We start from the raw sequence: 25,201 nt of genomic DNA, 5'->3' as shown, positions 1-25,201 counted from the left end.
AAGAAAACTGGAATAAATGTGGTTGGGGTCCTGTCCTCTCTACCACTTGACTGCTTCCCTTGCCTTGCACTGGTGTGTGACTGATTTGATGCTTGACAGCTCAGAACACTAAAACAGAGAGAAAACTAATGCAACTAAAGGAGTGACTAGTTCTCAGTCAATTTAACACCCTAAACATGCTTGCTGCTGGCTAGTCAAATACTTGTGTCAGTATAAGGCACAAGGAAAAGGAAGGAGAGTTTAGCTGCTGTCAGTGAGACTGCCTTTTTGGCAACTAGTTATTACACTGGCTTTGATATATCGTGTTACACAGAAAGAATCTGAAAGACTAGGAGCTATCACTTGAGAGATCTGGAATTTTTATGGCTTGAGATATTATCGGCCCAGCTCTCCATCACACCCTTCTGCTGGAGTTTGCAGCTCTTGTAACATGGGTGAACAGACATTCACACCTCAGGCTACTGTTCTCCCCTTCCCCTCAGACAAATGATAGCTTCTGCCGAAAGAGGGAGTCCTGCCCTTCCCACCATCTCCAGGTGCATGATTGTACTTTCACCCCTTATGCTCATCCTAGAGTTTGGATCAGAGAACTGATCTGGTTGAAAACTAATGATTTTACTTCCCTGATCTGGCTAACCACATCACCAGACAAATGCTACTGCTTGAAGCAAGAAAGGCAGTAGGAACAAGTGATGCCCCTTTTGATTGTAGCTTGAATTTATGTCAGTTAAAATGATCTGCTGCCTCTGTCATCTTCTCAGGTCACAGAGGGGTGTATCAGATGAAGGTCACAAAGATCTTACCAAAACTGACTGTACGGCAGAGTGTCATAGCTTTGCTTACTCCAGTTAATAGGAAGTTCCATCTGAGCTGGAAATTAGCTGCCAGTTTTTTAAACTCCTCTTTATTTTTGCTTGGCTGCAAGTAAGGGAAAAATTCTGCTTTACCATAAAGCTAATTAAAAGAATTTCTTATTATATTGCAGACATTATTTCCATATACAAATTGCATATAAAGGTGGAACAAACAGTTGTTTGGTTAGTATCCTAAAATAACTTATGTTGAAAGGGACCTCTGGAGGTCATCTTGTCCAACCTCTTGCTCAAAGCAGGCCCGGCTTAGTTCAGATTGCTCATGGCCTTGTCTAGTCAAGTTATTACAGTCAAGGAATACCTTCAAGGATAGAGATTCCACAACCTTTCTGAGCAATCTCTTCCAATGTTCAACTACCCTCATGGTATTTTTTTTTTCATCTATTGGATATTTCCTATGTTGCAACTTGTGTCTGTCGCCTCATGCCCTACCACTGTGAACCCCCCAAAAAAGTCTGGCTCCATCTTCTCTATGCCATCCCATTAGGCAGCTGAAGGTTCTGTGAGGTGAAGGCACCATAGAACTGCAAGGTACTATTGTTAGTAAAAAAAAAAAAAACAAACAAAAAAACCGCATGAATTACTGGGAAATAATTAAGCTAAAGAAGTACAGTTTACCCTGCTTTTTCAGAAAGGGAAGAAAAGTCTTTAACCACCCCGGGCCCCATGCAGTAAAATTAACTGGTCTGTCTGACCATCAGAATGCAGTGGAACCATCAAGCTACTGCTGGTTCTGAATCACTAATGGAGCAGGAGGGGCAGAGCTGATAACCTAGGGAAAGGTGTATATGCAAGGATGATTAGACTTGAATCTTTCAGAAATAAGTGCTAGAGCCATCGTACTAGAATTTATCACTCTCCTACTACCTGCTCGACTCAACAGTTTCATGAACCAACAACTTCAGGAATCATGAAGTGTTCTCTTCATTTTACAAACCTTTTTCTTACAAATCTTGTTTTATAAGAGAGTGTTATAATGGGTGTCTATAAAGTGAGACCAGATACTGAAATTGCCTGAGTGGATATATGCACAGAAATATGCCTGTGGTTGTTTGCACAGATGGAATTTTTGTATGCCAATTAATTCCCCCTTTTTCTGCAGCATGCATAAATTGTATTTATGTAAATCTGCAGTCTGGTCAGGTTGCTAGTATACAGTGCAAGTCCTGCAAACTATTGATAAGTCAGCATGTAACATGATAAACAGTGTGATCACTCTTTCTTTTCTGAAATAACGAAGCTAATTTTATACCTGAATGACAAAAGCCTGAAGATTTGAAGACATACAGTTCAGGAAAATCCGAATATCTGTGGAAGTGTCCAGCAAAGCTATTAAGTCATTCAAGCCTATAAAATATGTAAGGGAGATGCATTACTTGAAGTGGCTGGCTTGCTTTTTGGTTTGATTTGCAGTTTTTAGCTTTTTTTTTCTTTCAACTTTAATTTAAAATATGTTAAAACATCTGTTTATAGCATTTTGATTAATACACTCATATCATTCTTTTACTGTGGAATTGTACCCAACTCTGAAATCAGTCCTATCCTATTCAGATTTCTGTCCATTTCCACCATGGCTGTATTGACCTACTCATCATGGTAGAGGTGGCAAGAATAAACAGTTTAATTGTGAAAGCTGGAGTTTGGTTATATGCAGTATCAACTTACTTATCTGAGCTTTTATGTGGTTGAGGAAAAAAAAATCTTGTTTTATCTGCTGAGGGGAAGAAAACTGTTTTAAAATAGTAACAGATAACACAGAAAATTCTGCTGACCAATAGAAATATAGATAATATTGCCAAATACCAGTGCAGCTGTATCCCCAAAAGATTTGAATCTACCATCCAGTGCCAAAAATTGTATCACTATTGCACCTCTCTGAATTTACACCCTTCTAATTGAAATGTCTTCCTTCAGGAAGGTATGTGCATAAGGCTTGTGAGACCTTGTTTATTATAAATCAAAACTTACAAAAGCAACAAAAACAGAAAATGCAGTAAATCCAACTTGAAAAGAATAAGATCATCATTAATATAGAGAGAATATGTAGTAAAAACATTCTGCACAGTATTTTGGATTTTAAGACATGTATATAAATATTATTTAAATGATTCTCATGATGCTTCTGTGAACAAGGCAAATTATTCCTACTGAAAACAGTCACAGAAAGGCTGCAACGCATCCCTTGTCAGAGAGCAAGTCAGTGGCAGGCAAGGAACAAAGAGCTCAGGTTCTCACTATCAATTCTGTGCACAGTCTAGTTCAAGTTGCCTGTCTCTCGCTAATAATTTAAATGGCAGTTCATTAATCTAAGAATTAACTTGCCATTATGTTCCCATCACTTTTCATTAAACTGGCAAACACATTATATCATGGCTCCATACAAACTGTGTATTTTATTGTTTATAGCACAACATCAATTCTAGAGGCCGCAATACAGAAAAATGACATGRATGCTTTAAGGTCAATAAGTCCTTGTCCCATTCAACATGCAATATTTAAAATTTGGCTATGTGAAATAATTTTGTGTACTTAGATTAATAACAGAGAAAAATGCAGAATGCAACTCTTCAAACTTCTTTTTATCACAGAAAGCAATAACAAATGAATATCCCTGTTTGTCAACCTTCTTCCAGAAGATGTATCATTTAATAACACAAAACCCACCCTTGTTGCCATAGAAAGCTTTAAGACACAATCAGAATGGAAAGCTTTTCATTCTTAACCTTTAAAGTTAAAAGGATAATATTACATGATCCATTCTCAATTTTATTGGCTCTTTTCCAGTACTTAGGGTTACTGCAAGACAGTAATTCCCATTAGGGCAGATGCCATGAATAAACAAGAGGAAATGCTAGAGCTTTAACAATGTCAAGCAAGGGCTTAAATGGATAGAAAAGATACAAAAAGATATTACATTTGAGTTCTATGTCATTCTCCAGTTCATCCGGATTCCTAAACTTCTTTTGAAAGGGGTTTCCATGAATATCCACAAATTCCTGATCGATGACAGCATGCAAGTCTGATTTTAGAACAGTGACTTTGCTGTTGTTGTTCAAGACTATTTTCATTGTCTACAGATAATAAGAAAACAGTTAATGTCTTTCATTTTGTTAAATCCTTAACTCAGTCAAAAAGCTTCCCTTATTCAATGCTAAGTTAGAATAGGGACTTTAAATATATACACAGTCTCCAAATGGGGGGGAAAAAAAATCAAAGGAGATAGATAAATCGTAAGTGGTCTTCAAGCCTTTTTTGTTCTGGATGATATTCTTTTCAATGACACTTTGTATTGCTGTGTGTGATGGAGCAGACAAGGCTGACAGATACTTGAAGTATCTGGGCAATTGCCTGGGCAATCTTTTGCCTATAGTTTTATAGCTATGCCAAATAACAGTATTTTGTCTAAAATATGGAAAGGTGTATCAGGACCAACTTTCCTGCAGTACCACCTGTCCTTCATATACATTTCAATTAAATGTAAAGGCAACTTTTCTCAAGTTACCCAGACCTTTGAGAAGATAAAAATAACACTGGAATCTTTAGAAATACAGTATCAGTTAAAATAATATTACTGGAGATTTTATCTCATTTACCTGTGTATGAGTCATTTGTGGATGAGTCTAGTTTCATATTTGTCCCCAAAAATATTATTCAGACAGATACTGCAAAAAATCTTCAGCCTAACTTCTGATGAACTGCCCATTTCTTCACTATTTTTTTCAATTAATTGCCAGTATCACACAGTATTGCTTCAGATTACTGACTAAAACATTTTAAGGGGGAAAACAGTGAAGAAAATTAAATCTGAAGACATTGAAATTCATTAATCTATAAATTTAGTCTCTCACTTTCACACTGGTATCAGTAGGAGCCTAAATTGTTGAATTTGGGCTTTTTAGTGCATAATGAATAATGTTTGGCTTTCCAGAGGAAAAATAATTTCCGGTAAAATTCAGAAAATTTTCAGGATTCATAAACATCTTCACAAATCCCATTCATCATATGCATGACAGAGAACGCTGCTGACTACACCTCACAAACAGCAGTGAATCCAGCTGCCCATTTGTTTGAAAATATAATTCTCAATCTGGTGATTTTTGTTTTTCATTATTCTGCTAGTTTTACTGAAATATCAAAAGCACTGCGATTCTGACACAGTAATCTCTTTCCACAAAGTTAAAGACAAAGTCTCTTTTCTTATTTTACTTGGAGTTTCCAGTATCAAAAGAACAGCTGCTGCTTAAAATAAGAACAAACAAGCTGGACACTGGAAAGGAACTACTAAGCACAGAACTTTCAATATGCTGCTAACACCCAATTCCATATTCCAATATTTTAGACTACTTTCTTGAGCCATTTCACTTCACTATACTAAGTATAACATCATAAGTGACTGAGAGCCAGCCCTGACAACACTTAAATACTGCTTACCAGAGGCAGGAAGCAGCCACAAGAAATGATAAGCATTATATTCACGTTCCTTTCTCACAGGGAATTCTCACCTTTTTATACACCCATTATTTCTATATGACCAGGTAGTAGCAGATGTCAGTCTGCTTTATCTACACATGATGGGAAAGTTACTTCTTTCTTTTGAATGCTGACCCTGACAAAATTGTCCATATTTTCTCACCAGGTGGCTAAATTATTGCAAAGTACTCTACAAGGGACTGTGTGTTTACACCATTCAAAAACCGCAGCTGTACAGTTCCTCAGCAGTACTTCTCATTAGGAGCACAGCAACCTGCTTTGACCACCAGTCCCTAGTTGAAATTCAAGATGTGTTTTTGACAGAGAAAATACAGAAGGATGATTAGAAATATCAAATGACTCCTGTATGAGAAGACTAAATAAAATTCAACTTAGGATAGAAATAACTGAGGAAAGATATGATAGAAGTTTACATGAAAAGTAGCATGAAGAAGAACAGAAATTTTAAAACAAATAAAGTATTTTTTCACATGAGAAACAATTAAACCCTGGAACTCACTACCCCAAGATGTTGTGGATGCCAAAAACAAGCTATTAAATACAAAGAAGCGGATACAACCTTCCTCTCAGATTGCTGGAAGCTAGGATAGTACAATGCAGGAGGAGTGAGATACCACTTGTTCTGTTCTGATCCACTTCACCTGAGCATCTGATGAGGGCCACCAGGGGAAACAGGATACAAGTCAACACAGACCTCGTATCTGGTCTGACCTTGTATTTCTGTCCAAGTGACATCCACATCCCCATGAAGTAGCTGCATGTTTCTCACAAGCTGAAAATTTTAAACATTTGTGATGGTACACTGTCTTCTGATATACACTACTTACTCTTTTTTGCTGGAGCCCAGACTTAATAGCCTTGGCAAGTTCTCTAACAGAAGTTCTAATTCAGGCTATACGACTGCTGAAAGATGATGGGGATGTTCATTTACAAGAACTATACAATTTCACTTGTTGAAACTATTATTTTAAAATAGCTAATGGGTCTAATAGTCAGTTACACTGGAACTCATTTGCCCTTCCCTTATATTTCAAAGAGGCCCTGGAGAGGGTGCAAATATCATTTACTTGTGAGAATACTGCCAAGAGCTCTTTAGCATAAACAAGAACCAGGCTCAGAATGCATTCAGTTGTAAGTCTACATATGACCCAGATTCGCAAGTCTACAAGGTTCACTTTGTGCTGATTAAATGGTGTAAAGTGGACATAAAGCAGCTAGGGGCTGCCACGAGAGAATTCCCCCCAACAAGGCTAAAATTCTCCTGGCATAAATCTCAAGGGTTTAAATTAAAGTTGACTCTCTGTGGCTTTCTCCTTACATTAGGAATGGGCAGGGAAGAATCAAAAAGCTCCAACGAGCTCCTTGACAGCATAGCTCAAGCACAAGAAGAAAGATATAAAGTCTAAATACACAAATCAAACTTGCTAGATCAAGTTCTTTGATGCATAAAAAGCACTGTTTAGTAGCATATGAAGCTGTGCTTATGAAGTGTCAGTATCTCCAAGGGCTGCTGCAGTAGATCGGAACTGAGGGTGCTCAGAACTTCACAGAGGTAGACCCTTTGCCTATGTTAGCACACATATGTACGTTTGTGCATTAATTTTTTTTTAATTTTTTAAATGTGAAGTGTGACTTTTGTATGTTGCTGGCAATGAGGTTTTCCCATAAAGAAAAGCTACATTTAGTAAGGGAAAATGTGACAACAGCATGCAGTCCAAAGAGCCACAGTTCCCCTTCTCATTCCCTTCATTGTTGGGACACAGTGTAGTGATTTAACCCAGCTAGTATCTTGGCAGAATCCTGTACTTGCTCTTTGAAGCAGAGGAGCCAATATGCTGCCTGTTTTTTTCTGCTTTCTTCCCCATTCATTGCCTATCTGATCTATTGTATCCCAACCCACCTCAAAAACCAGTGATTTGGAGGCATCTAAGGCCAGCAATGGAAGGAACCCTACTGGGAGGGTACAGCCCATCATACTTAAACACACTGAGTAATTGCAGTTTGATGAAACAATATATGACACAGTTCAAAGAGCTGATGCATCTCCTCTGTCACTATAGCTGAGAAGAATGATACTGTAGAGCAAAAAGTAAACGGAGATACGGTTTGAGAACTCTGATTTTGTCTCATTCTTTGCCCCCCCAAAAAAGCCAGAGCGATGACTCTGAGGAGGAACGTTCAGAGGATACACCCCCGCAATGCTCCTTCCAACACTGTCTGGGCAGAGGGTAGAGAAGAGTTTGTCAGCTGATCCCCAAGGGTCCATGAAGAAGGTCAGGGTCTCTGCAACAGCTTGAGCCCTTAAAGATCTTATGCCCAGCTCCCCAAGAGCACGGCTTCAGTGAAACTGGGGTATTAATGATTTCCCTTGTAAAGGCTGCTACAGTGCTCCTCAGAGACAGCGGTCAGGATGCTACATAAAACCAGCTTTAGGGTAACTCCAGCATGTGTTAACTGATTTACTTTCTATGGCTGGGCAAAGATACTGTAAACCCTCATCTGAACCTTCCAGCTACTGTGGTTGTTCTCCACTCCACGGAGGACCATTGACTCTATCTCAGAAGTTTTCACAGAAGCCAAAGGGAGAGAAAAGGCTGCTTCAGCATACTTACTGTGTGGGAAGAGATGGGTAAGAGGGTGAGCACGATTCAGATGATAGTCAGTATACAAATAAGAACACTTGTTTTGCTGCTGTACTACAGTGAAGCATCTGATAAATAAAACAAACTGAGGCTGGACTTCTTGAGCGAATGAGATGCTCAGGTTTTTTGTTTCATAGCTTCTGGAACTTACCTTGGCTATACTAGAAAGATATGTCTTTCTTCTGAGTCTTTTTACAAACACTGTAACTTCTGTTAAAGAAGAAGAGGTAGATGTTTCATATCATTGATATTTTACATTCCCAAAGACAGTAATGAAGATAGATCTTTTAAGTTAGAAAGTGGATCTCTGAGGGAGCAATGTAACAGGCTAAACCAGGGCACAGTGAGGGCACTGAGCCAGCATTATGCACTAGGGACCCTATCGGTTTAACGCTTGCAAGCTGCAGCTGCCTAGGTTACCACTTTTCCTTCACTGCAAATCTGTTAACCAATGACACAAAGGAAAAATACTTCAAATAATTTTTACATGAAATACTTCTTAATTGAGAGCAACACTGTTTTACATATACAGTTTAAGATCAATGAAAACAACATTAATTGTAAACCTTCCACACTTTGATTAAAGAGTTTAAATCTTCACCTTTGTGCATCTATAATTCTGCAGCACTGTTAATAAAAGTTGATTTCTTTGGTTCTATTTGCTCCTGTTCATAATGTGTTATAATTATGAAAAGCATGGTCCAAGAATATCTTTTTTAAGAATAAAATATAAAATAATTGATTCTTAGTTGAAGAAAGACCAAGTATAAATTGACTTACAAACTTCTGCAGACAGGCAACTGTTTTCAAGTGAAAAGGTTTTCAAGTGAAAATTTCTGCTTCTCTGAAGTTTGTACAAATCAGAAAGCCCAGGATGTGTACAGAAAGGATTGTATCTGATTAATTATATATAATTCCATGTATACAAATACGTTAAAAAAAATTTCTAAGTTTGCACTGTCAAACATTCAAAAGGTAAGAAATGCCAGAATTAAGACTGACTGTGCAAATCTTTCCTGCAAAATAATGATAATACAATCCTTTGTCTACACAGAAAGCCCTGCTTTGTCACTGAGATGGTTTTCAATCAATGAGCAACTGAGAAACATTTTGTTTTAGCCAAACGCTTTAGCATCAYATATATATATATATATGAATGTATGTATATATTTACAAACACACACATATACACACACTTTTATATATTACACACTATTCAAATCCTATTCTAATGACAGTCACAGTTTCCTTAAGGGCCTATGACTTTTTTTTCACTTTAATATTGAACTGTCCTATAGCTATTAATTAATCTATCTTCATAAAACCATTTGCAAGGTGAAGAGACGGAACAATAACTAATTGTCAGAGAGGATGCCTTCACTGCATATTATTCATAATCATCTACGTAGCCAGAGTGATCAGGGCAGAGACAGAGCTTTAAAAAGATTCAAGCACACTTTAATTTACCATAAACTGGGAATAATTTGGCTTAAATTTGTTCTCACATGGTATCTGAGACCATTTATTTTTAACTGTATCCCAACTAACTCTAGTCTTCACTACTACCAAATTACATCAGCTAAAAAAGTTTTAAAATTAAATTATGCAAAAGTCTTGCAACACAGTCTTCTCTGCAGTTTAAGCAAAGATTATTTTCTGAAAATCTATTACTCAAACATACCTTTAAATTTGGACTTTTGGAGCAGTAATGGAAACTCTTCCAAAGCATTAAGCAGCCAAAGTTTAACATTTTTACTGAACAATTTGATTGACTTCAAGTATTGTATAGACACATCCTCCAGGAAATCATTAAGTAGAATGTTCTCCATTTCCTATAATACAAATTCATGGAACTGCATATGATTGGTGTACTACAGATGTTTACAGCAGCATGAAACAAAGTTATACTTATGGCTTAAACATAAATTATACTAGAGCCCATTTTTTCCTCCACTGAAGTCAATAGCCAAGCTACATTCATTTTATTAGCAGAAGAAAAAAGATCCTAACTATAAACACTGTTTCCTGGATTAATTATTAGATGCTACTTGGTAAACAGTTGTAAATAAGAAGCAAATTATTTTGAACAGCAAACTGCCTATTTCTATGTGGAATGTCACTGAGAAAGTCTATGCAGTAGTATTATCAAAGGAAAAATAACACCCTCATAGTTTAGAAAACAGCTATCAGTCACTATTTCAGTCACATATATGCTCATGCCAGAATAGACTACATTTATAACAGCATACTCCACTGATGTTATGGACTTTCAAAGGAATATATGGCAGCAAAATGGAAGTTGTCTCAAATTCCACTGATTTCTTTCAAAATCCAAACTGTGCTGTCTCAAAATAAAATACGAAGAACAGACTTGAGGTTCAAATAAAAATCCCATTGTACAGCACATAATAAACAACTGATCTTTCTCCTCAGGTAGAACCACTGTAAAGATACAAACATATAATAAAATAATTACAACAAACAAATGTGTCTACAATACCTTGAATAGTTGCCTATCATAGTATTTGAGCAGCTGGCATACATCTGGCAATGACATAAGTGTTGTTGTTTCAGGCTGCAAAGACTTCCAGAATGATATGATACAGTCTTCAACCTATTGCACAAAGTCCTTTATTAATTTCCACTAATTTTGCATTTGTGAAATGTGAAGCGCAATTCAGTAAAACAACACATATTAGCACAGAAGCAAAAGAATTAGTTTTGAGCTTGTCTCTCTGCCTGGCCCTGTCCTGGCCAGGCTCAAGCATAAGTAGAAGCATCCGGGTGCAACAAGCTGAATCCAAGCTTGAAGCTTGCAAGGGAGAGTAAGAAAAAAAGAGAAGCAAAGAAAGGTAGGTCTGGTCACAGATATGCTGATATAATGAAAGATATGTGTCCATGGCCATTGTGTTTTGTGCTGAGCTCAGACCTGTTGGCATGTTAGGAATGCTTTGGATATGCCTACAGAATCAAGTCCTCAGAGCATGTTATGTTAATTAAAAACTCCAGAAAGATTTGACTGAATGTGCCTTTTGTCTATAAATGATCATCTACCTTAGATAAGACACTCAGGTAAATAAGCTACAAAGAAACAATTTTATTCTTACAATTGTATGCTGTCATTGAAATGCATGTCACTCAAGCATAGGCAAGGCATACCTTGTCAAGCTCTTCCTTTCTCACATTCTGTAAAATATCTTGACAATAGCTACAGTACTCATCTGCAAGCAGTGCAACCTAGAGAATGGGAACAAAAGGAGTGTACAAAAAGATCATACACGCAAAGAGCTAATTTGCTTGATTATGAATACTTAAACATACCAGTTCATAGGGGTGTTTCTTCCCTAGCTCTTGCTCCCAAGAATAGAGTTTCCTGAATTCAGGCAACGAGTATTCAAATCTGTCTTCTTCATTCTTCAAATTAATGACAGAAGGGAAATAGTGCAAATCCTTACTCTCAATGCAACAGAATTTATTTTAAACAACAAAAAAATCACACAATTATCCTATCACTTGTATTAAAGGTATTAAGTATTTCTTTAAAGTTGCATAACATTATTTTTTAACAGCATGTATTTCTTCACAGGAATGCTTGTCCCTTTCTTTAGAAAGTAAGGGTGGACGAAAGAAACAAGCACGCTTGACTAAATATTTAAATCCTAAAGAGTACATCCATTCCTTTTCAAATCAAGTGAATATTTAATGCTATACATAGCTTACACATATATTTTCCATAGCACTCATTTCACAGTTGTAACCTTCTAAATAAGGCTACAGATAGTTGGCTCTGCTATAGAGGTGACAGCACATTTTTCATCAGCTGTCATTACATGCACTTCATTGCGCTCATTACTGTGTCTGAGTGCTCTGTAAAAATAAGACATACAGTTTCTTCTTTTTCTTCACTTTGGTTCACATAATTCTGTTGCTCATGTTCTGTTGGCTGACTTCCAGCAATTCCAGTGTCAAGCCAATTCATAACAGCACACTTATCTGAGAACTGCCACAGGTTAGCCTAATACCACCCCTTCTTTCTGAACAGGGATTGTGTTCTTTTTTCTTAATCCTTTCATAGTATTTAAATACTTATCATGCCAATAAACTCTCAGTGAATTGAAAACACACTGGCTCAGCAGCATGAGGGTCTCTAACTGTGGGCCTCAGACAAAGAAGGCTGTGCTCACTAACTCCCCTAGTATTCAAAACCTGGGCACTCAGCCACAATTTCCACTCTCAGCATAGATAAAATTATTTGAGCTGACACTGAGACAATAAAAATATTTAACTACCAGGTGAAATAAGAATGGGAGGTGTAAGCATTTAGTGAGACTATGCAGAGAAAGATTATTTCAAAGAATATGATGGGTTAACTGTACTTCATTAAAATGTTTCATATAGCAATTCTAATTAAACATACAGATACACATTTTGCTGTAAGTCTAATTTATCCAAAACTCACTGTTCCTTTTTTCTGGCTATTGCTCTTGTAACCAGCTGCATCTCCAGAAGTGCAGGCATCTCCACTGTGGTGAAATGCACAACATAAAAACCCTTTTAAAAAACCACCAATTCCTTCTGTGTTTAGTATGCAAATGATCTCAAACTGGATAGAGTGCACTAGACTGAAGTATACAACATTTAGTTTGTGAAAAAAAATAAACTCTTTCTTATCATTCAGCACCCCATGATTTTCTAATAAGTCTGAAGACTTAGTTCTTCAAGATAAAACTGAATCATTAAAAAGACAGCAAAGTAGTAGCCATTTAAGAGTGCAGTCTTCCACCTTCTTGTACCAAAATCATGATTTTCTATTTATAATTGCAGTTCCTTTGCAATGATCAAAATAATTATAAACATGCAAATAATGAAAGCATAACCATCCTCATGCTTTGGTTACACAGTATATCCATTTTCTGCACCCTTTATCAATTTAGATAGTAAACTAATAAAGACTCTGTCCCCAGTTTTCTTTGCAAGTCTTCCATGATGTTCCACACCTTCAGAATTGATGTGGACCTGCAGAGGAAGCTGGTTTGACAATTAGACCGAAAAACCAGGAATGTGGGAACCACAGGCTGCTTTCTTGCTTTAACATCTCCTACCTCTCTCTACGCCTGTTTCAATGAGGCTAATCCTCAAGGAGAGAGAGGTAATGCAGCTAGGAAAAGGGACATGTTGTCAGATTTGGATTCCTCCATTTGAACCCCCATCTGTTGATGACACCTGCTTGCTGTCTGTGAAGTCATTCCAAACTCCAGGGTCCTTTTGGACTCAGATATTTTGGAGGGTCATAGTCAGGGCTTTGGAAAAAATGTGCTTCCATTGGTGAGTGCCCAGAAGCCAACACTCAGGCTATCTAATCAGATACCGACTGTGTGCTGGCGACTGCAGGTTTTCATCGCTGTGATTTATGATAAATCAGGCTGCCACCATATGCACTGAAAAGGCAGAAGACGAAATGCAGCAGCTTATCTGCTTGGAAGCTCAAGCCACTGAGAATGCCTCCTCACGATTCTCTAGAGTCTAAGCAGTGTTCTTTGTTAGGACAGGGACCACTTCCTGTCCACAAGACTGACCCTTGTCACCCGAAAAATCACCTCTCCCTCTGCTACTGTTCTCTGCCACAAAAGCTCTGCTCCACTGAAACAAAAAGCTGTCTGCCAAAGACTGTTACAGGGCACAACCTTAATATTGCTTATGTTTAGCAATACTCCTTTTCCCACATCTTTTAAAGTTTGTGGCTGGACAGACAAAAGAATATGCAAGTAGACATGTTCCATAACACTTCTTTTAAATGGGTCATTCTTGCAGATTTCTAAAGCCTGTGATACAAAATTAACGAATATTTTCCAGTTCCTGCTCTGACTGAGAAGGCAGCCAGCTGTATCTTCTGCTGCTGCTACTATGGCAACACGTATCAGCAGGCTCTGTTCAGCAGGCTGGGGCATGCTGGCTCCTGGGCTCACCCCTTGCGTGGGCCCAGCAGTGCGAGAACGGGTGCTGCCTAGAAACAGACAAGCGGTAGCCTTCTCCCTCTGCTCTGCAGCAGCCAGATGAAAGCTCAGTGATAATTAAGTGCAAATACCTATCTCATCTTTGCTATGGAATATTAATATCTATGTGCTCCTGTGGTTAGCAAATGCGATTCAGACTTACCCAGCACCCATACATGGGCTTGACTGGCACGGAGAGCTGTCCCTCTCCTGTGGAACACAGCGCCTAAAGGCAAGACATGCAAAAAAAGACGGTGGGTGGAAGAAGGGGGAAAAAAAGAGGTAGCAATAAAATCGCAAGGAATTTAACTGTATATCTTGCTGAGTTTGGATGATGCTATGAGGTGGGAACTGGAGCTAAAATAGGAAATACAATGACTGGGATGGAAAAAAAAACTAACAGAGGAGGCAAACGGAAGGACAAAGGAAGAATGAAATGAGGTAGGCTGGTGAATGTGCATGCTGCTGACTATCAGATTATACTGAGATTAGAGAAGGCCCCATTCACATTTGCCAGCCTCATTCCTGAAGAATCACATCAGATTTTTTTATAAAAAATCACAGGTTTGCTTCATTAGAAAATAAGAGGCCCAAACCTTCCATATTACTAGAATCATAAAGCAACTCTTACAAAGCCAAAATGTGCTCACATTTTTGTTAACACTGCCATACTCCAAGCCTCCTTGATCTGCCAGAGCAGGTACCATTTTAGGGAAAGCACCTCCTCAAAGCTCCCATTCCTCAAAGACACCCTACTGTAATGCAAACCATCAAAATAACATATTCCTTCAAATCTCCTTAATACATTTGTATACTCCATCAGTTACAGTTCTGTTTATTTACATTCACAACAACGTCATCATCGGAGTGGCAGTAGCAATATCTTCAATCTAAGATTTCAAAACATACCAACCCACAAGTGTTTTCTGAGAAGATCGTCGTCAGCCCTACTGTGCGCACATTTCAGCAAGGCAAACTGACACATCCAAGGCTTTGCTGACTACCAAAAGACAAATGCCTTCTTTGGAGTCAAAGGCAAACAGTTACAGTTTTATTGCTATTTATGTTACACCAACAAGCAAAGCTCCCAACCTGCTAGACTCTTCAAGGGCCTAGTTCCTTTCTACCACCATCATGTCAATTGACAGCAACCTTAATATGGTCAACAAAGATTGTTTTCAGTAATTAGAGACGGTGGATCCCAAATTTGAAACCATCTCTTCTTGCTAGCCCACAGGTTGGGTGGGTGCGCTGGGATCTCAGCTGGACTCCTGACTCCACCTTCCCCTCAGGTCGATGCAACAGAAAGAGCATCTGCATGTTGGATTGTATTCAGGCATGGGAGGAAGCAATAGTTATTTAGGCCATGATCAGTACTTGAACAGCCATTCCCTGTCTCTGCCAGGGGAAAATGGCAACAAGCCAGAGGGTTATATCCCATTAGCTGGGTATGGTCCACAGACCAGCATTTGCACTGCACTGCAGTAACATACTAAAAGTCTTCTTCACTGGAAGTCAGAAATTTCCACATCAATACCCTATTTCAAACTGAGATGTTATGGGTCAAGCATCCCTGCTGCAATTATAAGATTGCCTCAGCAAGAAATTTGTCCTTGCAGCTAGAAAACCCCCCAGGTTTTGATTAATCTCTTTCTACATTTGCTTCCTTTAAAAAAAAAAAATCTATAATTTGTTGGTGGTAGTTATACCAACTTCATTGGATCAATGGAAAATGAATTCTGAATTCAGAAAGCACTGAACCCTATACAGGTCAGTGAACATGCATTGGTGCTGTTATCCCTTCTTGAATTTTAAGCCAAAACAAGGGTTCTGCAAGTTGTTCCCCATCAGAGGAGAAACGTGTTAACAGTCAGGTATTTTCTTGATGTGTTCCTAAGGAAATGAACTCACTTATTTGGTCCAAGCTGCACTTTATTTTGTTGCTGGCCTAATTATTTTTTTCAGAGCTATGATACTCTTGCTTCTCTGGCTGTGCTTTGTGCTTTTTCACTGCTTTCTCTTTCTCAGTTTCTTTCTGATAAAGAACACTGAGAAGTAACTGGGACACTCAGCTGCCCAGGTGTTCCTGATGTGTGCACTGGCTCTGGACAGTGACAAGTGGCAGTATTTAAAGTGGAAGCTGTTCTAATTTCAGCCATCTGGCTTCACAAGACAGCTTAATCACTTCTTATAACTTTCTTAAACAAAGGAAGCATTGGGCAAAATAATCATATAGTTATGAGACTTTTCTATTGAAGCTGGAAAGGTGGTCTTACCTGAAACAATTTATATTTTCTGAGTTTTTAATTTTGAAAAAGTTATCCCAAGAAACTGTACCAAGATCACTACATGATCACTACTTGATGCAAGCTCTTTCTCTGCAATGCATCTCTTTTTCCTCAGTTTGACCAAATGAAAGATCATTTTTTAGGAGTAGGTGTCTTAGAAGGCATCTCTGGCAGCTAATGGAAAAGGAAACAGAGGCCCTACAGTCAGTGCAGTGACTCCCATGGAAGTAAGCATGGGCTCTAGAGTATTCTCTAGATTTGCAAGGAAAGCAGCTTGTTTCCTGTGGTGGGCAAATGACCCAAGATATGCTGACATAGCTGGTGCTTCTGGTGCTCAGCAGTGGCTAAAGACTGTTCTTGCAGCTTGCCTYGACTTAGCCAATGTCACTTCTGTATAGTTCCTCTTACTTTTTGTAATTTCAGCAGGCCTCTACCCTCAGAGAAAAAAGAACAATAATACAAATTGTTCTGTTCTCTGTCTGCCCTTTCGTATTACCACAACTAGCAGTTCTCCTACTAGGCACATCGAGCTAGCTGTTTTCAAGGGACAGGTCAGGAAAAAAATACTATTCTTTTCCTGAAGGAACAGCACAGAATCAGCCCCATACCTGCAATATTCCTTGAACAATGGCCAAGATACAGTTTTCCCATTATGGATGCCAACGCTCAGGCCTGTTCTGATTATTCTGGGTGCGCTGGGTAGCTAGGGATAGCACTTTAATAGGGGTGAACTGAACCTCAAGTTGCCTAAGAATAATTTGTTTAGTCTTACAACAACTGATTGTTACTTGATCATATACAGGGCCTGATTCTTCACCCCGTTCCATTCTTTTTACCCTTGCACCATTGTCACTCTATGGACTTCTGCAACATTACTCTGCTACAAAATCAGTGGAGAAGGGCAACAAATCCATCGGTATAATTTTCCCAGTTTCCTGAAGAACATGTATCCAGTTAGGTATCTATAATCTGAAATATCACAAACACTGAAACAGCTTTCATCATCACCAAAATATCTGGGTGCTTAATAGTCTTTCTGGTATACCTATAGCATTCATACTATAGAGAAATGCTATTATCCCCATTTTAACAAATGGATACCAAAACACAGAACGCACATTAAGGTCATGAACGAGTATGTAAAAGAGTGAGGATATGAACCTGGGTCTCCAAAGTCCAAGGCAAAGGCTGTGCCCCATTCTGTTTCTCCTGTGCATTTAAAATGAGTGCAAAACTGTTAAAGAATGGATTTTGATTTGGCAGCATTTCACTTCCTCTTTTCTCAGGTGTGACTACACAAGGTGTGTTACGCAGGAGAAACGCAAGCCTGTAGTTTGTTTATCTTGGCCATGAGCTTAATCATGAGAACTCTTTCCAGCGCTGCCTATGACTGGAACATGATCAAGTCTATAGTTTACAGTCTGCCTAAGTATCTTATGTTCTTCAATTGTTTTGAGAGTTTGAATTTTTGCAATCAATTTATACTCTTGTCTTATATATTTTCTCATCGCTGCTTCCTTACAAGAGACAATTTTAAAATCTGTAATTTCAATACAAAAAAGGAAGTGCTTTCAAAGTAATATGCCTCACGAGTTCAAGTAGTAAAAAAAAGATAAATGACTACATACAGGACTCTCTTCAAAACAATGAAGTCATTTCTACTTTAATACCTATCTTTTCAGCCTACTATTTAACAAGGAAGGTGCTACAATGTCATTAAGCAATTGTTTCTATGTTTATTTTAGCTCCCATTTAGATTCTCAAAATATTAGCTCTTCTTTCACGTTTGGCAAGAGTTCCTGCTCATGAGATCTATATGTTTAAAGTGCCGAATCCAAGGAAGTCCAATGAGGCAGGCCACTTATTCAAAATGGAGCTTCTCTATTAGGGACATTACTTAATGGCATAGCATTAATAATATAATTAATAATAATGGCATAGTAAGAAGAAAAATAGTAGTATTTTTAATGTTCTTCAGATGATTTAGACTATTATATACAGACAATATATAGACTTTTGTGTGACCTTTTATGATTAAAACATTTAAAACCCAAACCTGTGATAATTTTTTTCAGACAGAAGAGAGCAATAACGTGCATAAAAGGAAGAACTCTTCTTGACATATATTCCATCATAATGATACCTAAAAAATAAAAAACTGATGAATTGACAGGGCTACAATTTTCAAGATAAAGTCAGCAAAAAAATTCATATTCCTCCAGCTCATCATTCTGTTTAAACAAGAAGAGAGCAAGTAGAAAAAGCTACATTTATTTTTTAAATTCTGTTGAAACATTATTTCCCCCAAAATAAGATAATTGTACATACTCAACTAATCTTTCTAGAATGACTTTACAAACTCTTTTTAACAGTTTTAGCACTGTAACAATACCTTTTTTAAAATGAACAAACATAGTAAGTAAGTGAATGGAGTGCAACAAACTTGTACAGGACAATTACATAAGCTAGGGAGCAGAGTCTGAGCTGGTCTATGTCCCTGTATCCCCACTGAAGATGAAGGATTTAGTTCAGTTGCACCACTATGATTTACAACAGCTTATGGACTGGATGGTCTATCTGTTGTCCCAACAAGTTAAAAAACAAGAATCTTGCAAGACCTGCTCTAAAGTTTTTGCCAATCTGGGTGAGCAGCAGAGTGATTATTCCTGCTATCCACGTGCCACCACCTGGCTCTTCCCTGGCATTTTCAGGCTGGATTATTACCTGGTACAGGTCAGTTGGTAAGAGCAGTGCAACAGTTTCTGGCCACAAACAGCCAGCAGAGGGTAACCTTCTGCTGATGGGAAGCCAGTGCATGGAGTCTGAGGGCTATCACGCATCATCCCAATTCCAGCCAGGTATGAGGAAAAGCCTGGGAGCGTCTGTGGTAAAACACTCCCAAAATAAAGGATCTTGCTGGATCAAGCTGATAGCAAGTCCAGGCTAGTGGAGAAAAATCACAAATCAAATAAGGGCATGTCATTCTCAGAACCAATACTTTACAGCTACTCAAAATGCTTGTAAAATTACTGTGTCTCAATGCCCTTAAAACATCCCTTTCTCCAATCTAGATATTCATAGGTTGATTATAAATTTGGACACTGAATCAATGAAAGTGCATTGAACTCAGTTTTCCTTCTTTCCATGCTCTTCTGGAGGAAGAGAGGAGGGGAAGAGGAAGAGAGGAGGGGAAGAGGAAGAGAGGAGGGGAAGAGGAAGAGAAGGGAAGTGTAGGAGGAGAAACAGGTGATTTGATTTCAATGGTTTTCAACCATTTGTAACAATCCACTGTTGACCAAAATATGCTGGGGCACTCCATGGATATGTGCAAGGATAAAAAGCATTCTCAGTGCACAAGGGTCCTGGCACAGACATTAATCACAGCTGCCATCCCTGCACGTCCCTGAGACAGGCTTTCCTGACATGGCATCTCAAGAGACCTGACTGAGCTTTTGAGGTCCTGCAGCTGCCTACGCATGCTGTGCTGTAAAAGCCAGTACAACTCAGAGTGTTAAATTTTTCAGAACCAATCTGATCTGGAATTCATGCACTACCGAAGCAACGCCAATGTGGTTAGTTTCATGGAATTAACTCTATTTTAATGCACTTGGTGACATCACGAATCACTCTGGATCTGTTCTTGTGATTTATTACAGACTGCAACCAGCAATTCAGCTGGAGTATCACAGTGCTGGAGCTCAAAATTCAGCCATTTTTAAATTTTGTTAGGACAGGCATGTATAAGATTTTTAAACAAAGAAAGTAAAAATAATACCTGGCACTCCCTCTTGTGCCCAGCCTTCTTGTCCCCACACCTGGGAAAACTAACCGAACAAGCTAAAAAGCAAACAGAAAATAAGAGATACTTGGCTAATTCATTCTAAAACACAAAAGCATATCTACTACATTTTTCTCCTTAGTCATTTCTTTTGCCTTCTACCATTTGCAGGCTAATACCTGTTCTCATGTACCTCTCAAAGGGTAACGCTTGAGCTGCAACTCAATAAGACAGGCTTCTATGGATCAAAATCTAGCAATCTAAGCGATTACCTCTCACAAATATGAATTTTTTAGAACAGCTTGTTTTGCCTTGTACTGAAACATACTTGCTGCGCACATCAGGAGACCACACACAGTCAGTTACTGTATATCAACTAGGGGAACTTGATCTGCAAGAGCACATCTGACCAAGGCCTTGTAAAGGTACAGTGACTGTCTAGTATTCTGCCAGTCCTGCAAGCTTTACTCATTCATGTAGTCCTTGCTCACACAAGGGACTTAGCCTACCTACTACCCACACTTACAAGGAGTGCTTGCATGATGGGGGCTGACTTATGTTTTTAAAAGGACCTGAATCATCAAGCTGCAGAGTGACTTTTTAACCATCAATGTGGCAAATGTGAACTGAGGGCATGCAGCATCTGTCACGGTTAGGTCCTATATAAAAATAAGATACTGTCAGTGCAATAATCCACTTCATTACGATTATTCTGCATGAGCTATCCTATGAAGACAGAGGCTAACCAAAGAGAGCTGGAGCTAATGTTCTCTACAGAGCAAGAACAGAGGATCAAGCACAAACTGTTACGGATGAGTGAAGGGAGCCTCCACTGAGCAGTGCAAAGTTTGGACCTTGAGAAAAGTGCACTTGGTTGGTCCAAAGGCCTTGTAAAAGATAAATTTCCCCAGCTCACATTAAAATGCAGCTTCATTTTAGCGGTGTTTGGGTGGTTCTGTTCTTTGCACATTTCTGTGAGCATGCACCTCAGGTTTCTCAATCTGGTGTTTTAGCATAATCCCACTTTCCTAAAGGCCAGCCGATGAACTGGAGCTGCTCTGTCATGAGGCACATATTCCTTCCCATTGACTTTTCTACAGAAGTGGTGTTATATTTGGGCAGAGGGATAGGGCAGTTGGGATTAGTAACATCTTCAGTCACCACAGTTTGATTCACACAGGGCTTGACTGCAAATGTCATTACATATCTAATGCAATCAGGTTACCACAGCTTAACCAACTATGAATAGTTCAGCGCACTAGCCGAGCTGCGGTAACTGATTGCAAGTGCACCTTTAGTTGAAATCAGCACTGCTGCAATTCCTGCTCTCCTCAACCTCTTGCCACACAGTCCCATCCCCTGCTGCAGAAGCACAGACCAGTTCAAGCCATTAGGCAGCTGCACCCCAGTTTGTTCATGTCATGTGTTAACTTGCACTGCAGTGTATGGAGTAGGTTAAGGCTATGAATAAACAATTTCAGGTATCAACTAATAGGAGTTATGGATCGTCAGCTAAGCTTTTCCGTGTGACCAGCCTCATGCTTCATGCATGCCTGTCTCAACTGTAAAGTAAAATGCCTTAACTTAAAACACAAGAAGGCTTAGCTTACAGGTGGTAACTCTATCATGCTGGAGCACCTGAAAGTGCACAGACAGGATGGGATTAATTTTACCTCCATGGCTACAAGGTAGAGATGTCCAAGATAGTCACTGCACACTCTATAGTCAATAGAGATAACCAGGCAATTCCAAAACACAATTCATTTGATCTAATGTAGATGACTAATTTACAGTGAGAGGAATCACATGTAACTGCCTATTTCTTTCCACTGACTACCAGGAGATTTTAAGATGACTAGCTTCATGGCAGACATCTACATTAAGCCAGACAAATTCTACCCACAGGCTGATGGGTAGGTGATGATCATTAAGCTGTGGCAAATAAATCATCCTGGACCACTCAGTCAAATCTTAAGTAAGAGTGATTTGTTATAAACTTAGCCAGTAAAAAAATCCCATTCAACTGAATTGAAATAAATTATTCCTAAAACAAAATGAGGTTATCCACACACACAAAATTAATTTCAGATACAACTTTTACTTACATTAATTTGGCTTTGGGATAAAAAAAATGCCTACTAGCTCCTACCATGAACACTAATGGAAGAATATTAGCAGTAACAATAGGAAATTTTGAACAAAAAGTTTTGAGCAGCAAATAACCACAAGCCATTCTATTTTCTTTAATTTGTTAAATAAAGTTGGGTATCTATGAGCATGTTTGCTGCATTTGGGATTTTTAAATGGTAAACGCCCTGTGGGTTGTATCAGCTTCTGTTTAGTAGAAGAACATAACTGTTTAACGGAGATTAGGTTTTACATCTGCATTTGTTTCACTTGGATGAATCTATAAAGACTTTTTTGGTATGTGTTTGGAGCAAAATCTCCCTATATACACTTAAAAAATAACACAAAACCCTCACCAATAAAACAGAATTGAGAACTAAAAGATTTTTCCACTTGAAAGCTACTAATTATGTAACAAGCAAACAGGTCTTTTAAGAACAGAAGCAGCAACTACTCAGGACTACTTTATTAACCTTACACTGTTTACACTGCTAAAGACTTCTAAAATACATTGGCAAAAGAAATCTTTGCTAGTGTAACATACACCAGTTCCATGAAGAAAATAAAGTCCATCAGAGAGAATACTTTTCCCCTAGTATAACTGTGTCAACATGAGGACACTTACCAGAAATATATCAGACAAGACACAAGCACAGCTGTCATTACTACATCAACAAAAGTCTCTGTGCACCTGCCACAGAAAATAAGTCATAAAGACACAACTCCCCAAATAGACTAAAGAGGAATGAAAGTTCTGACAGAAGCCTTCAAACACAATCTTTTTTCTGGGTCCTATACAGAATTAATTACTGCATAATGCACTATAATCACCCTTTTTTGTAATTTAATCTCTCTTCATATGCATTGTATATATTTGTTATGCAATGTATATATTTGATAAAAACTTGTCCCATTTTCTCTTTAGGTAGTTCAGCTTCTTATCTTATATAGCCTGTCTAGTCTGTACCTTTCCAAAGGTGGCTGGATTTACTTGATCGTTGACATTTTGACTGCAGTTTTCTATATACATTTCATACAGTAGACAACGGGGTACACTGCATCCTTCACATACACAGAAATTATCAGCTATCCTTTAAAACAAAAACATCAACCAGTTTATGTGAAGATCAGAAGACAGGATTGTTAGCTTGTCGTTTTAATAGCTTACCAGGTTTACAGTGAACTCTGTACCATTTTATAGAGGTGTAAAATCAAAATAAGAGCTACTCCTTTTATGTTAATCTATATCCTTGAAAAAACAGGATATCTTCATAGATATATTTTAGAGAAGTTTTCTAAGTTTGTTTTTACCTTTTTAACTTCTACTTTCCTTGTTTCCAAAGTGTAAGAGAGGTTGTGTGATACTCTGCTAAGAAACAGACCAGATCTCATAGTTTTTAATAATAAAATACAACTTAATAACATCATTACAACATTAAAACCAATATGCAAAGTATCAGCATCTAACAGTACTTAACTTTGATCTTCTAACTATACAGGTCTCCGCTACACCAAAGATAATAACATGAGCATTTTTTGATCTAAAAACATTGCCCAGTAAGATGCTTTGGGATGAAAAGTGCACAAATTATGAAGGACCAAATTCTGATCTCGTACAACCCCACTGATTTTAGCAGGACTATAAAAAGTGAACAGAATTTTATTTACCGTTACTATGTGATAGAACTGCCAGCATTATAACTGCTCTAAGTATGCTCAAATACTCATCCTTTGGCCAAAGCTCTTGCTCTTTCTGCTTGACAGAATGGTGACAGTCAAGTAAATGCAACTTTGTGTTTGAATAAGGTGAGGAAGATGTGAATTTAGTTATCTATTAGCTTAAGCTATTACCTTCACCAGAAAAAGGCCTTTAATTATGAGATAATGCCAACAGCTTCAATGTCAGAAGATAATAGCTTCCTGCAGTACAAATCAGAAGCAAAGCTGGTGCAGAGAGGCAGAGAGGAGATTAATTTTCAAAGCATGACACACGGATTGTATGACAGTGTTTTCTTACTGTGACTCTGCTTCCGTTATACCAACTGATATATGCATATTTAATTATTTTATCAGATGAATGCTAGTGCAACACAGTGCTAGTTACTCCCTGTGTCTTTACCGATAATCAAGTTGGTTGAGAAAGCAGACTTTTCATAAACACCAGGTGAGATAAGCAGTTCAGGTTTTAAATCAGCATTCTCCATTTTATTAACAGCCTGATTTCAAAATACCCAGTGTTTACCTTTTCATATTAGTTTTAGTGGCAGTAGATAATGGATAAGGTCTTCAGCAAACTGGCTTGCTAGAGCAGAGTCCATTTGATACCCGTGAGCAAGAACATTATCACTGTGCAGGCCACTGACGTCTTGCTTCAGCTTCCGCTCCACTTTTAATTCATGCCTCCATCCCCTTTTCCAGTCTGACCTCCTCCCCCAGTTTTCATTCTCCCTAGAAAAAGGCCCTGAAATACCTTGCGTTTGCCTACTTGGAGCCCATGTTGCCCCCCACCAACCCAACAGCCTCATGCTGCCAAAGCCACTAGCCGCGTTTCTGCTCCACTTCCCCAGCTGAGCCTGCAGGGCTCCCCGCCAGGTCCTCACCACCTCCAGCCTGACCACCTATCGTGAAATGCTTCACAGCTACAAAAAAGGAGCAGAAACCAGCACTCAGGATAGGCAGGAGATAGGGAGAAGACCTGTGTGCTGATGGGATATTTCCCATCATGCAGCTAAAAGACAAATGAGTTTTATTCCAAATAAGAGTCCTGACCGAGCCCTGCGTCCCAGCAGCTAGAAATACTTGTTTCACCCAGAGCAACCATCTCAAAACCGATGGTAATTCAGCAGTCCCAAAGGAGATTAAGCCTAAGTCCAAATTCAACCTTAGTATAACATCACAAGAGTTGCTAGAAGCGTGGCAGAAATTAATTCATACTTTAGTTAACTGGTTACTGCTAATAGTTTTGCCTCAACATTTAACTGTTTAGTGGAAAAATATCTGGGAATTTTAT

At 38.5% G+C, this 25,201-nt stretch overlaps 1 protein-coding gene across 1 annotated transcript in view; it reads right to left on the bottom strand.

Moving 5' to 3' along the window:
* The window catches only part of RFX8 (RFX family member 8, lacking RFX DNA binding domain), a 32,039-nt gene extending 7,352 nt beyond the window's left edge, over positions 1 to 24,687 (bottom strand). Inside the window, 13 exon segments of the mRNA XM_026066343.1 lie at positions 804 to 918; positions 2,125 to 2,219; positions 3,787 to 3,943; positions 8,157 to 8,215; positions 9,687 to 9,837; positions 10,506 to 10,619; positions 11,165 to 11,242; positions 11,327 to 11,461; positions 12,465 to 12,528; positions 18,343 to 18,429; positions 20,062 to 20,123; positions 23,159 to 23,282; positions 24,677 to 24,687. Coding sequence (XP_025922128.1) covers positions 804 to 918; positions 2,125 to 2,219; positions 3,787 to 3,943; positions 8,157 to 8,215; positions 9,687 to 9,837; positions 10,506 to 10,619; positions 11,165 to 11,242; positions 11,327 to 11,461; positions 12,465 to 12,528; positions 18,343 to 18,429; positions 20,062 to 20,123; positions 23,159 to 23,282; positions 24,677 to 24,687 — 1,252 coding nt within the window.
* Positions 24,688 to 25,201: the final 514 nt, after the last annotated feature.

Source organism: Apteryx rowi, unplaced genomic scaffold, assembly GCF_003343035.1.
Source record: "Apteryx rowi isolate R43461 unplaced genomic scaffold, aptRow1 scaffold_103, whole genome shotgun sequence".
Lineage (NCBI taxonomy): Eukaryota > Metazoa > Chordata > Aves > Apterygiformes > Apterygidae > Apteryx > Apteryx rowi.
Note: the sequence above shows the minus strand (reverse complement) of the source record. Positions and strands in the feature narration are given on the sequence as shown.